The sequence below is a fragment of the Mustelus asterias genome, chromosome 2, assembly GCF_964213995.1.
Source record: "Mustelus asterias chromosome 2, sMusAst1.hap1.1, whole genome shotgun sequence".
NCBI lineage: Eukaryota > Metazoa > Chordata > Chondrichthyes > Carcharhiniformes > Triakidae > Mustelus > Mustelus asterias.
In genome coordinates, this window is record NC_135802.1 from 132,795,453 (window position 1) to 132,809,174 (window position 13,722).

General features: G+C 42.0%; 1 protein-coding gene across 3 annotated transcripts in view; it reads left to right on the plus strand.

Annotated features, from left to right (window-relative positions):
- Window positions 1-13,722, plus strand: part of cap2 (cyclase associated actin cytoskeleton regulatory protein 2) — a 205,646-nt gene that overhangs the window by 146,385 nt on the left and 45,539 nt on the right. For all 3 annotated transcript variants that reach the window (XM_078241822.1, XM_078241829.1, XM_078241839.1), the window contains exons 6-7: window positions 771-856; window positions 8,751-8,856. In XM_078241822.1, the coding sequence (XP_078097948.1) occupies window positions 771-856; window positions 8,751-8,856 (192 nt within the window). The remainder of the gene's footprint in view (window positions 1-770; window positions 857-8,750; window positions 8,857-13,722) is intronic.

The window sequence follows — 13,722 nt, forward strand, 5'->3', positions numbered from 1 at the left end:
GTCCCCTTCTAATGTACATATATGGTATTATATACATATAATGCAGCAAAAGAAGAAAGACGATTTTAGTCTAACATATTCTTGATGTGAGGGGTCATTTGGGGTAGACAGTGGTAGATGTATGGCATTACAAGACAGCTGTCAAAGAAAAGAATTGTCATTGGTGTGGGCTGATTGTAAATGACAGCTATGGAATTTGAGAGACTGGGTAAGCAATTCTCTGAGAATGATATACCTATGCTGTTTTATAATGGCAAATTAAGGAATTAATTACCTTCAACTAAATGATAACATGCAAACTTTAAAAATGTAGTTACCTTTAGTGTCCTGCTTATCAGAATAGAAATCTTTATAGAACAGTTTAAGAACTCCATGATGATGTTAGCATATAAAAGTATTTATTGGCTTTATCTATAAATCCTGGCATTTCAGTTTTCCAATAGCCTGGGATACATTTCATCCAGCCCTGGAGATTTATCTACTTTTAAACCTGCCAGACCACACAGAACCTCCTCTCTGTCTATGTTAATCTCCCTGATTTTTATACTCACGTTGTCTCTTGAGAATTAGATAACTTTTTCAAGGAGCCGGAGTAAGCATGATGCACCTGCGCTGTATGATTCTAGGAAAACATCAGGGCTTTAAGAGGCATCTGATGATGATAGTTAACCAGTTAATAAGCAACTTTTTGTTGAATCTAATGTGTCCTTTTCCTTCCCAATTTTCTCCTCTTTGTGCATCCTTCTCCTGATGTTCCGTCGTTAACAAAGGCCCCAAAGCCAGGTCCTTATGTCAAGGAGATGAATGATGCAGCCACCTTCTATACTAACAGGGTGTTAAAGGAGTACAAGGACATGTAAGTTTGCCATTCTTGTCCTCCAAGCTATACGGTGTGTTCTGTTTAAAACTGTTGCCTGTATATTCTATATGATATAAAATTGAGAATAAATTCCAAATAGTCATACTGCAAAATGGTTTGAAAACAAATTGAAAGGACTGTAGTAATATCTTAACATTCAATGTTACATCCATGCAAGATTGGATTCAGTAGTGAAGCTGTAAAGATAACATATATAGATAACATACAACCTCCTATAGGTTATAGCTGTACGTTCCAGCATCCTGCCTCTTAAACATCCACACACACACACACACATCTACACAGCTAAGGCCACCTGCAGTTAACCATCAATTTATTTTGAGGCTAACAATTTTCCTCCTCACCGCCTTTGCAGGCAAGAGCCACTGGTCAAAGAACAAGTCAACTATTGAGGCAGTACATTGCTCGTTAGGACTTTCACAAGGATACAGGTTTTTTTATCAAATGGTACTCATCTTCCCCTTTTATTTTTCACTGTAGTAGATTGAAGGTTACATAACAAATAAATTTATTTATTTGAAGATGCTGCCATTCTGAAATAAAAAGAGAAAGCAGTGGTCCTTCCATGGCTAAGCAAGGAAATTAAGGATAACATAAAAAGACAAAAACTAAGACATACCGTATTGCAAAGGTCAGTGGCACACGAAGATTGGGAAGCTTTTATAAATCAACAAAGGGTCACTAAAAAAGTAATAAAAAGAGCAACGGTAAGTTATGAAAGAAAACTAGCGCAAAATATAAAAATGGACAGCAAAAGGTTCTCTAAGTATATAAAGAGGAAGAGAGTAGCTAAAGTGAATGTTGGTTCCTGGGAAGATGAGGCTGGGAAGTTAATAGTTGTGATTGCAGAAACGACTGAGGCATTAAATCAATATTTTGCCTCAGTTTTCACGGTGGAGGTCACAAGTGTTTTCCCAATAGTAACAGAAAATGCAGAGGTTGTAGAATGGGAGGAACTTAGAACTATCATCATCACTAGGGAAAAAGTACTGAGCAAACTATTGGGATTGGAGGCAGGCAAGTCCTTGGTTTGATAGCCTACATCCTACGGTTATAGGAATTTGCGTTGGAAATAGTGAATCCATTGGTTACAACATTCCAAAGTTCTCTGGATGCAGGAATGATTTCAGTTGATTGGAGAAGTGTTAATATAGCATCCTTATTCAAAAAGGGAGGGAGGCAAAATGTGGGAAACTCTAGACCAATTAGTTTAACATCTGTTGTTGGGAAATTGTTATAATCCATTATACAGGAAGTAATAACAGGACATTTAAAAAGTCAAAAAGCAATCCATCAGAGTAATCATTGTTTTATGAAGGGTAAGTCATGTTTGACAAATTTGCTCGAGTTCTTCAAAGATGTAACAGGCAAAATTGATAATGGTGATCCTGTAGATATAGTGCATCTGGACTTTCAGAAGGCACTTGATAAGGTGCCACACAAAAGGTTAATGCACAAGGTTAGTTCACATGGGATTAGGGGTAATTTATTAGTTTGGATAGAGGATTGGTTAACCAACAGAAAGCAGAGAGCCAAGATAAATGCGTCTTTCTCGGGTTGGCAAGATGTAACTAGTGGCGTGCCACAGGGTTCAGTCCTCAGGCCCCAACTATTTGCAATCCATGTTAATGACTTGGATGCAGGGAAAGGTACCATAGCCAAATTTGCAGATTACACTAAAATAGTTGGGGTGGTAAGTTGCGACAATGAAATAAGAAATTTACAAATGGATATAGATAGGTTAAGTGCATGGAGTAAAATGTGGCAGATAGAGTTTAACATGGATAAGTGTGAGGTTATCCATTTTGGTACAAAAATACAGAGGTAAATTATTATCTAAATGGAGGGAAACTTCATAATGCTTCAGTGCAGAGGGATCTGAATGTTCTCGTGCATGAATCGCAGAAAACTAGTATGTAAGTTTTTTTTATTCGTGGGACATGGGCGTCGCTGGCTGGCCAGCATTTATTGCCCATCCCTTGTTACCCAAGGGCAGTTAAGAGTCAACTACATTGCTGTGGCTCTGGGGTTACATGTAGGCCAGACCGGTTAAGGATGGCAGATTTCCTTCCCTAAAGGACATTAGTGAACCAGATGGGTTTTTCCAACAATCGACAATGGCCATCAGCAGATTCTTAATTTCAGACTTTTATTTTATTGAATTCAAATTCCACCATCTGCTGTGGCGGGATTCGAACCCAGGTCCCCAGAACATTAGTTGAGCTTCTGAATTAATAGTCTAGCAATAATATCACTAGGCCATTGCCTCCTCGTACAGCAGGTAATAAGGAAGACAAATGGAATCTTGTCATTTATTGCCAAAGGAATAAAATGTAAAAGTAATGAAGTGTCGCTGTTATTGTACAAAGCATTAGTGAGACCTCACTTAGACCATTGTGTACAGTTTCAGTACCCTTGAGGATGGAGGCGGTGCAGAGGAGGGTCACTGGATTGATTCCAAAGCTGAGGGTGGTGATTCTCCCAAAAAAGTTCTAAGTGCTGAATTTGTGGGAAAACTGGTGTAAATCACGATTGTTTTTTCAGTGAGAGTTCAGACTCAAATCTCCCACACTCTGTGCAATGCAGAGGTCACAATCGTGAATCTCATGGGGCAGCACGGTGGCACAGTGGTTAGCACTGCTGACTCTCGGCGCCTGGGACCCGAGTTCGATTCCTGGCTTAGGTCACTGTTTGTGTGGTGTTTGCACTTTCTCCCTGTGTCTGCATGGTTTTCCTCTGGGTGCTCTGGTTTCCTCCCACAGTCCAAAGATTTGCTGGTTAGGTGTATTCGCCATGCTAAGTACCACTCAGTGTAACCGAACAGGCGCCGGAGTGTGGCGACTAGGGGATTTTCACAGTAACTTCATTACAGTGTGAATGTAAGCCTACTTGTGACTAATAAATAAACTTAAAAAGCTCGGGGGGCGGGGCATATTCACGCCAGAGTCTGACAGTTCCGGGCCTCTGCGTATGTCAGCCTGCATTTTGCTGGCCATCCTGACCGCTGGCCAGCCCACTGCTGGCCCTCCAACCCCCTGCCCCATAGCCCAATCGTGGCCGCACACACACACACACACACCCCCCCCCCCCCCCCCCCCCCCCCACCGGGGATTCAGTCCCAGTCCCGATAATGACATTTAAATTACATTCAAATAAGATTAAAATTAATTACCTGCTGTTCCCGCCGATTTCCAGCATGGCGCTGGATATCCGTCACAGGGAGATGTGCGCGAATTCCTGATTCTCGGGTGATTCTCCCAGCCCGACCTGCCAAGAAATTAGCGGGTCGGGCTGGGAAAATCAGGGCCAAGGGGTTTGGCTTATGAAGTGAGATTGAGCAGTTTAGACCTATACTCCCCGGAGTTTAGAAGGATGAGAGGAGATCTAATTGTGATGTACAAGAGAGGGGGATTGACTAAATAGATGTAGAGAGGATGTTTCCTCTTGTAGGGCAATCTAGAACAAGAGGTCATTGTTTTAGGATAAGGGGTAGCAGATTTAAAACAGATGAGGAGAAATTACTCCTCTCGAAGGGCCGTGAGTCTGTGGAATTCACTACCCCAGAGCGTGGTGGATGCTGGGACTTTGAGTAAATTTAAGGAAGGGGTGGACAGATCTTTAATTAGTAAGGGTTTGAAGGGCTATGGTGAATGGGTAGGTAAGTGGAGTTGAGGCCAAGATGAGATCAGCCATGATCATGTTAAATGGCAGAGCAGGATCGAAGGGCTGAATGGCCTACTCCTAGTTCTTATGATTCTTGTGAAACACTCAGCAGGCCAAGCAGCACCTACGGAGAGAAGAGCAGAGCTAATGTTTCAATGTGGTGGCCTTTCATAGTCAACGACCTGAGATGTTAACCACACAGTTCTCCCTTTACAGATTCTGTCCAGCCAGTGGAGTGTTTCCAGGATTTTTTGTTTTTAATACAAATAATGTCTTTGGCCACATTATTTCTGAATGGGTTAACTCGAGGTTAGTTTATCAGTGTTTCCCTGGCACCACAGGAGCATTTTGTAGGCAATAGATATTTTTAATGTTCCTTGATACTATACTGTTAATGAGTATCAGATTCCATGAACTGTTAATTTAGCCGATAGAATCATAATTCTGCTTACAGGCACTCAGTCATTAAAGACCAAATTTCTTGATACAAGAGGGCTTTTGATTTGAATTTTTTATGCATGCAGCCGCGGGTGAAATTACAGTTTTCATTTGTACTTCCGACAAAGGGAATGCTGTACATGGTACTGCACTGTGTGCCATATGACACGGATTTAAGGACTTTGCTGTCTGAATCATTCTGAACAAATCCCTTCAGAGCATGATCCACCATCTCCCCCGCCCACCCAACCCCCAACACTCTGCACAACAGGTGCATTCGGCTAACCAATGACAACCATCCAACAGAAGCTGTCTTGATTCCTAATTGCAGTAATTTGAGACAGACTTTTTATTCTTTAATCTCTTCCTTCATTTGCTGCTAACTGTGTGTGTGTGTGTGCATGCATGTGTGTGTTTTCTGTAGCCTGTGCAGATCAAAGGTTCCCTGAATACTCAATATATTAAGCACATTAAATAGTGCACTCCTGAGCTATGCATTAGATTTCATCTCTAATCAGGGTGAATTTGTTGAGCTGAGACAACTCGGGCCAAATTTAAATCCTCCCCCGGGGCAAGTTTAGAAGTGGCGGAGAATTAATTTTGCGAGTAGGTGCGAGGTAAGGACCCTGCCTGCTATATTGATGTAACAGCCACATGGAGAGCAGTAAAAAATACACTTAATGAAGCGCCAGCATTTTGACTCTAAAGTGTGATCATTTCTAATTTAAGGGAATCAGAAAACATAACATGGTGGCAGTGATTGTCTGCAAGTAAAAACCCGATAATTTTTAACATATTTAAAGCTGAATTAGATTGAAAAATCAACCTGAGTTAATGCCAAAGTGGAAAAGAAACGCTGAGTAAATTGTGCAAAAGTGAAATAGCTGCCCCAGCAATAAGCACACAGCTCCAACCCATAATGAATTGGGAAACTGGTGATGTTGAGGCACTTGAGCAGTTTAAACAAAAGACATCCACATCAACAGCAGCACCAACAAGTGGTGCAACATCACTAGCAAGTGACACAACATCAAGCAAAATTTCTACAACATGTGGATGCACAGCATCACCCGTGCTGCATGCCAAATCACCACAGGTAATTCCAAGTCTACAAGGTGAAGGTGCAACATCCTATCACCGAAACAATATTGTACATAATGTTGTGAGAAAAGAAAGCTGTAAGTTATGACAAACTCTAAGGTGTTCAGTTTATTTATAAAAGTCTATTGTTAGTCTTCTGCAGTTTAGAAGAACAAGTTAATGATTGGAACATTATATTGACATAAAGCAGGTTTGTCCAAACACCAGCATCGGTGAGTGTGCTGAGAGCTGCTAGGCCAAGAGAAGGGAAACAACAGCGGGCCTAGAGCCCGGGGAGCCAGGTGCGAAAGGCCTGGGGACAGCAAGGTCAAATCAGCTCCTGGCATGGCGATATTTTGATGGGCCTGCGGAAGAGACGGTGCTGTGGTGAATATGTGGGAGTGAGAGAATGTGTGTATGTATGGGGGGAGGGAGGAGTGAGCGAGTGTGACAGTGTGTGTGGGGGGTTGAGTGAGTGTGAATGACTGAGTGAATGGGAGGGAGTGCTAGATACTGAGTGAGTGAATGAATGGATGGGAGTGAGTGTGAGAGACTGAATGAGCAAGTGAGGAGGAGTGCATGTGAGAGACTGTGGGTGGAGATGAGTACATACACTGAGTGAGTAGGTGGTGAGTGCAGGAGACTGTGAGTGGAGTTGAGTGTGAGTCTGCCTTGCACCCAATCTCAGCTTTGTCACTCGCTCTCACCGTCACACATCAACATATACACATGCAGCCACTCATATCACCCACTCACATACACTGACCCTCTGTGACATTGCTGTACTTTTGCTTAGCAGTTGTTTCTTTCCTTAAAACCTCAACTTTCTTTTGGAATTCAGTTTATTTTTAATGCCGAAACTCATCTTTCTGAAATTTGCCCTTGATCCCTTGAGTGAGAAAAATGTACAAATATGGCCCTCAAGCAAAAAGTTCTGACAAGCCAGGTACACAGGAATTATGTACAATTTTCTTTACAAAAATAGGGATTTTTTGTTACATTATTTGTAAAGAGCCAGGAACTATTTGTTATATGGATACATATCCCAGGGTGCGACATTCACTGTTGAACTGCAGTCATGTGCCAAGTAACAATGTATTAGTCTCCCAGCCACATGCCATCAGGAAATACACTTGCTGTAGCTCTAGCATTTTGAGTCTAAAGTGTGATTATTTCTAACTTCTGGAACAGGAAGACAGCTTTCCTGCCTTGACACCTCCTTGCACTTTCTTCTTCTGATGCCTGCCCACTCTGTAACGCCAAGCCAGTAGTCCTCTTACTGCAGTCCTCATACCGCCCTCACTCACCAGTGGTCCCTTGTTGATCCTAAATGGGCTCATTGCCAGCAGCTCCTACCACTTCTGATGAGGGCAGGTGTAATGAAGGACTGCCAGCCTCTGACTGGCTGGCAGCTCTTAGGGGGGAAAATTTCTGATTAGTTATTCAGTGCCAGATTCCAGACAGTCCAAAGGATAGTTTGTACTGGAGGAATGTTTTTTGGTTATCCACAGATAGCTGCTATCCTCTGTTTTAGATAGGATCACAACAAAGGGGCAAGTTCCATAGAATCAATAACTGCAGCAGTCTGTGTGGTCCCTTTAACCAGCTTCTCACATGAGTATAGTGATGGGTCAACACTTTAATTTTCCTCTCTTCTCTCCTTATTTCTTTATTTTGATCCGTTTAATCTCCTTGTACCTCTTTTGCCCTCTGCCACCTTACTTTGTTAGGAAGAGGTTAATAGTGAAAATGACAGAATGCTTTTTTCTTGGGAATGGAGGTGTACCAACACTTTCCCCGCATTTCATTCTTCCCTGCCTCACTAGCACTATTTTTCATTTGCCAGTTGTTTGGTCTACAAAGATAGCAATCCCATGATAAAGAGTCCCGTATTCCACAACCTAGAGTCCCATCGAAAAGACTCCATCAGTACGAATGTCTTGTTGGAAAAGTCTGTTCTGCCTTTAGACCATAAGACATAGGAGCAGAATTAGGCCCCTCGGCTCATTGAGTCTGCTCCGCCATTCAATTGTGGCTGATTTTTTTTCTCATCCCCATTCTCCTGCCTTTTCCCCATAACCTCTGATCGCCTTATCAATCAAGAACCCATCTATCTTTGTCTTAAAGACACTCAATGACTTGGCCTCCACAGCCTTCTGCAGCAAACACTTCCACAGATTCACCACTCTCTGGCTGAAGAAATTCCTCCTCACCTCTGTTTTGAAGGATCATCCCTTTAGCCTGAGGTTGTGCCCTCTGGTTCTAGTTTTTGCTACTGGTGGAAACATCCTCTCCACGTCCACTGTATCCAGGCCTTGCAGTATCCGGTAAGTTTCAATAAGATCCCCCTTCTGAACTCCAACGAGTGCAGACCCAGAGTCCTCAACCGTTCCTCATACGACATTTGCTTGTATAAACACCCATCACCACATGTAGCTTATCCTGAAGAAAAGTGGCATTTCTTCCCCCCCCGCCCCCCAATTTGAACTATCTCCAACATAATTGTACGTTGAAACATCTTCGCGTGCCAGAAATATGAAATTAGTCTCCATATCTGGGATAGTTTTGATGTTTTGTTTAGTGTGAAACTGAAACCAACTGCTGCAGCTTCGCGGTAAATAGCTTTGCACCAAGTTGATCTCAATATTGTTTGGTGTTGATATTCTCTTAAATCTTTATTCACCTGCAGAGACAAGAGACATGTAGAATGGGTCAAATCGTTCCTCAGTATCTGGATAGAGCTTCAGGCCTACATCAAGGAGTACCACACTACGGGGCTATTGTGGAATAAGGTTGTAAGTATCCATTCAGCTTCATGCAGCATTTACATAACCTAATGGGTTCACTGTCTTTCTCCACATGAGACATGTAGTCTAATTCTACTCTTCGACACACCCTTTTTGTATGGCTGTTCCTTTTTAAGCAACAATCTATTTGAATTTCCATGTTTCAATTACATCCTTTGGTAAAGAATTCCATGTTCTACATTCCGTATGTATTCAGATATTAGAATACAAACGGAGAAAAAAACAGTCCACACGTATTCCTTACAACACTTTTCACAACCACAAGACATCCCAAAGCGCTTCACAGCCAGTGAAGTATTTTTGAACTGTGATCATTGCTATAATGTTGGAAATGTGGCAGCCATTTTTGCACACAGCAAGGTTTATTTATTAGTCACAAGTAGGCTTACATTAACACTGCAATGAAGTTACTGTGAAAATCCCCTAGTTGTCACATTCCGGTGCCTGTTCAGGTACACTGAGGGAGAATTTAGAATGTCAAATGCACCTAACCAGCACATCTTTTAGACTGTGGGAGGAAATCGGAGCACCTGGAGGAAACCGGACCACCTGGAGGAAGCCCATGCAGACACGGGGAGAATGTGCAGACTCTGCACAGTCAGTAACCCAAGCCAGGAATCGAACCCGGGTCACTGGCGCTGTGAGGCAGCAGTGCTAATCACTGTGCCACTGACACCAGAAAGAACCTCCTTGCTCTTCTTTGAAATAGTGCCATGCATCCTTTCTCAGCCACCTGAAAGAACCCTGGTTAACACCTCGTCCAAAAGACTGAACTTCCTGCACTGTGGCATAAGTACTGTGCAACAATGCCAGCCTCTATTTTTGTGCTCACTTTTTTGGAATGGGATCAAATTCAATTGACAACCTTTTGACCTGACGATGAAGTGCTACTAACTGAGCCATTTGAATTACCTCTTGTAGATCAGTCAAGGAATTGGTGAATTCCAAAATCCAATTTCCAACCAACACTCAAAGCCTGTGGATTAATGAATCTGCTCTTTGAAACACGACTCCATTTAATTAAAAATATAAAGCTCTGGGGAGTGAACGACTACAAACAAGAGAAGATCTTAACTTAAATGATAGATTAATGTAGTTCTGCAGTAGATGGAGCTAGTTATTTAACTAATGTTTTTACAACATTGGAGTGAGAGTGACATCTCATGCAGAGTAGGAGTGAAAAGTAACTATTGTTGCAAAAAAAAAGTCTTGCTTTTCATTTTAATCATGTTAGTGCAAGTACTGCACATTGACGCACATTATTTCCAAAGATGTGCAGGTTAGGTGGATTGGCTATGCTAAATTGCCTCTTGGTGTCTAGAGATGTGTAGGTTAGATGGATTAACCATGATGATGCCTGGGATTGCAGGGATGGGGGTGAAACCTGGGTAAGACGCTCTTTCAAAGAGTCGGTGCAGACTTGATGGGCCAAATGGCCTCCTGCACTGTAGGGATTCTATGGACAAAGCCTAAATCTTTATTTCTTTTGGCCCCTCCTCCCAAAAAATGAGCTATAATTTTAAATTGAAAGCTGTATGATAGCACCAGGTGAAATGTCAGAGATGAGTGTCATTGTGAGCAGAAAAAATTAACTACTCCCAAAAGGAATTAGCCAAATTGGGATTGTTGGCAGCCCTTATTTGCAACGACCACTTTTCCTTAGCTTAGTATAACAAGGGAAGAAACCTACTTTTATTCACCACCTTTCACAACCTTGGAACATCCCAAAATGCCTTACAACCAATTAAGTACACTTGAAGTTGTACTGTAGGAAATGCCACAGCCAATTTGTGTACAGCAATGTCCAGCAAACAGCAATGTGGTAATGATTAAATAAGCTGTGGGTTGAGGGATGAACATTAGCCAGGACATTGGATCAAGCCCCCCTGCTGTTATTCAGAATAGCGTCACAGGATCTCTAACATTTGCCTGTGAGGGTTTAATGTCACGTCCAAAAAACAGCATCTCTGACAGTACCAGAATTTTATTGTGAATTATTCAGCTTGCAGAAAAATCATTGGGATATCAAATATATGTTTGTCACTTTCTTTGAACATTTCTCTTTACCAATTATAGACCATAAAACATAGGAGCAGAAGTAGGCCATTTGGCCTTTTGAGTCTGCTCTGCCATTCAATGAGATCATGACTGATCTGATAATCCTTATCCCCATAACCCTTGATTTCCTTACTGATTCACAATCTATCTCAGCCTTGAACATACCCAGTCTCTACAGCCCTCAGCAGTAAAGAATTCCACAGATTCACTCCCCTCTGAGAGAAGAAATTCCTCCTCACCTCTGCCTTAAATAGGTGACCCCTAACCCTGAGATTATGCCCTCTGGTTTTAGACTCTCCCACAAGGGAAAACAACTTCTCAGCACCTACCCTCTGAGCTGCAGTTTTCTATAGTCTTTCGCCATTTAAATAATATTCAGCTCCTTTATTCTTCCTACCAAAGTGCATAACTTCACATTTTCCTACATTATATTCCATCTGTCAAGTTTTTGTCCACACGCTTAACCTGTCTATATCTTTGTGTCATCCAGTATAAAAATATTGAAAATGGAGGGGAGTAAAATGGCTGTTTAGCTGATAGTCAAGCATCATCCAAATGTGTAATGAATCTTTTTGCTTTCCAATTGGCATAGAAAGGCAATGCTTCACAAGCATGGATGTGTTGCCCTACTATTATTAAGAGCATAATGGCAAGTTTTGTGATGAAACCCCCAGGAATACAATGAGATTTGATCCTACAATTGTGGAAACTTTCTTGATCATTGACCAGGATACAATTTACAAAAAGGGAATTGCGGCTACAGATGTCACAATTGTGTCAGTTTGTCTGTCCCCCTCTCTCCCAAGTTAGCAGTCTAGTTATAATAGTGGGCCAAGTAATGTCAGACATTTCATGCGCTTGTGCGCTGGAATATCACACACTGCAGTTTCTAAACCTCACATTCAAATATTTATCTCTGCAACAGTGCTTTCTTCTTCTGCATCGGCTATCGTGCATTAGCCCAATTCTCGGCCTTTGGGGGATCAGTGGGAGGTTAGTTGACTGACTTCCCCAAAGATGCTATTCTGTCTAGAGGACGAAATTCATTGTGGAAACTATCCACGATTCTGGCTGAAGGAGAAAGTGGAGGATCAGGGTGAGGGAAGGAGTTAAATAAGTCATCTCGTTGATAGCAAATGCACTGGAGTCCTTTGAGTGTCAAAGTCCTCATCCTACTGCAGTGCCCCAGTGATGCTCAATACAAATTGGAGGAACAACATCTCATCTTCTGATTAAGCCTCTGTATTGAACTCCGTCCCCCATTTTGATTCTGTTTTTTTTCCCATGTGCCAGTGAATCTTGTTTTTCATGTGTTTGCTTTTGGACAGAGCTGTTCATTATTCTGCCATTCACACTTACTCTGGACAAATGCTTTGTTTCTTTCCTACAACCGTTACCACTCCCTTTGCTTTCCATAACATAACTGTCATTTAATCTCTCCTCCCGTCCATCCTATCCCTGATCTTCCCTTTTGTACTTCCTTACGCTATAAAATCCATCACATTTCTACCTTCGTTCAGTTCTGAAGAACTTGTATTCGACACAGATGCTGCCGGCCCTGCTGAGTATTTCCAGCGCATCCTGTTTTTATTTCAGATTTCCAGCATCTGCAGCATTTTGCTTTTTTAAAACCTTCTTGAGACTCAATTGGGTTTGTTCAGAATTGACATATTTTGTAGATTATGGCCCTGATTTTACCAGCACACCCACTCCGATTTCACCCCGCCCTGGCTCGCAGAACGGCACTCTCTGTTGGCCTTGTGATCTTATGAGGCTTGGGCGGGCATGCCGGTAAAATTCCAGCCTATATATCCTTGCTTAACTCATTCCCTGCCAGGTTATACTAGGAGAAATATTTTGATCAAATTATGTAGAAGTAAAATGAAGTGTACATGAATATTCACTCTTTCCAAAAGTACTCCTGTGAGTGCTCTTTAAGGTTGAGCTAGAGAGAAGGGAGAACATTCACAGCCATGAAGTTAAGCTTATTAAGTTCCAGTTACATATGCCACATCCCTGCCAAATCCCAAGCTTAGCAGCATGAGTTGGCCTGCTCATTTTCAGAATTGAGAATTGTTTACTTGGAACATGATCCACAAGTGAGAAATCATTGACTCACGCTGTGGGTGATAAATGTCAGCATGTCGACATCAAGTTGAAGTACTGACCCTCGATTGCGTTTTAAAAGCAGTGTGTTTGTGTGTTAAAATGCAATAACCTATGGATTCGAGGGCTAATATTTGGAAGGTTTCACCTGCTGTCCTAGTACGTGCTGCAGTTCTCCTTCCACCGGCATCGGAGTTGGCAGTATTTCAGTGGAACAACAGAGCATAACGATAGACAGTCATGGCTCCCCTCAATCAGAAGGTTGTGGATTTAACCCCACTCCAGAGATTGCAACACCAAGATCTAGGCTGGCATTCCAATGCAGTACCGTGATGGCACTGTTTTGAAGACACGGGACTTCCCTGAATCTTGGCAAATATTTATCCCTCAGTCAAGTTCACAAAACAGATTATATGGTCATTATGACATGGCTGTTTGTGGGAACTTGATGCACATAAATTGACTCCCATGTTTCCTATAATAGCACTTCAGATTTATTCCATTGGTTGTAAAGCAATTTGGGACACCTGAGATTATGAAAGACACTATATAATAGATTTTTTTTTCACCACTTAAGTGATCATGGGTCAGACAGCCTAGCTTGCTCTTAGGGGATTGGATTGGGTGCTGGGGAGGGAGGAATGTCTGTTCCCACAGGGAGATTTATCAGGGAAATTGACATCATGCTCA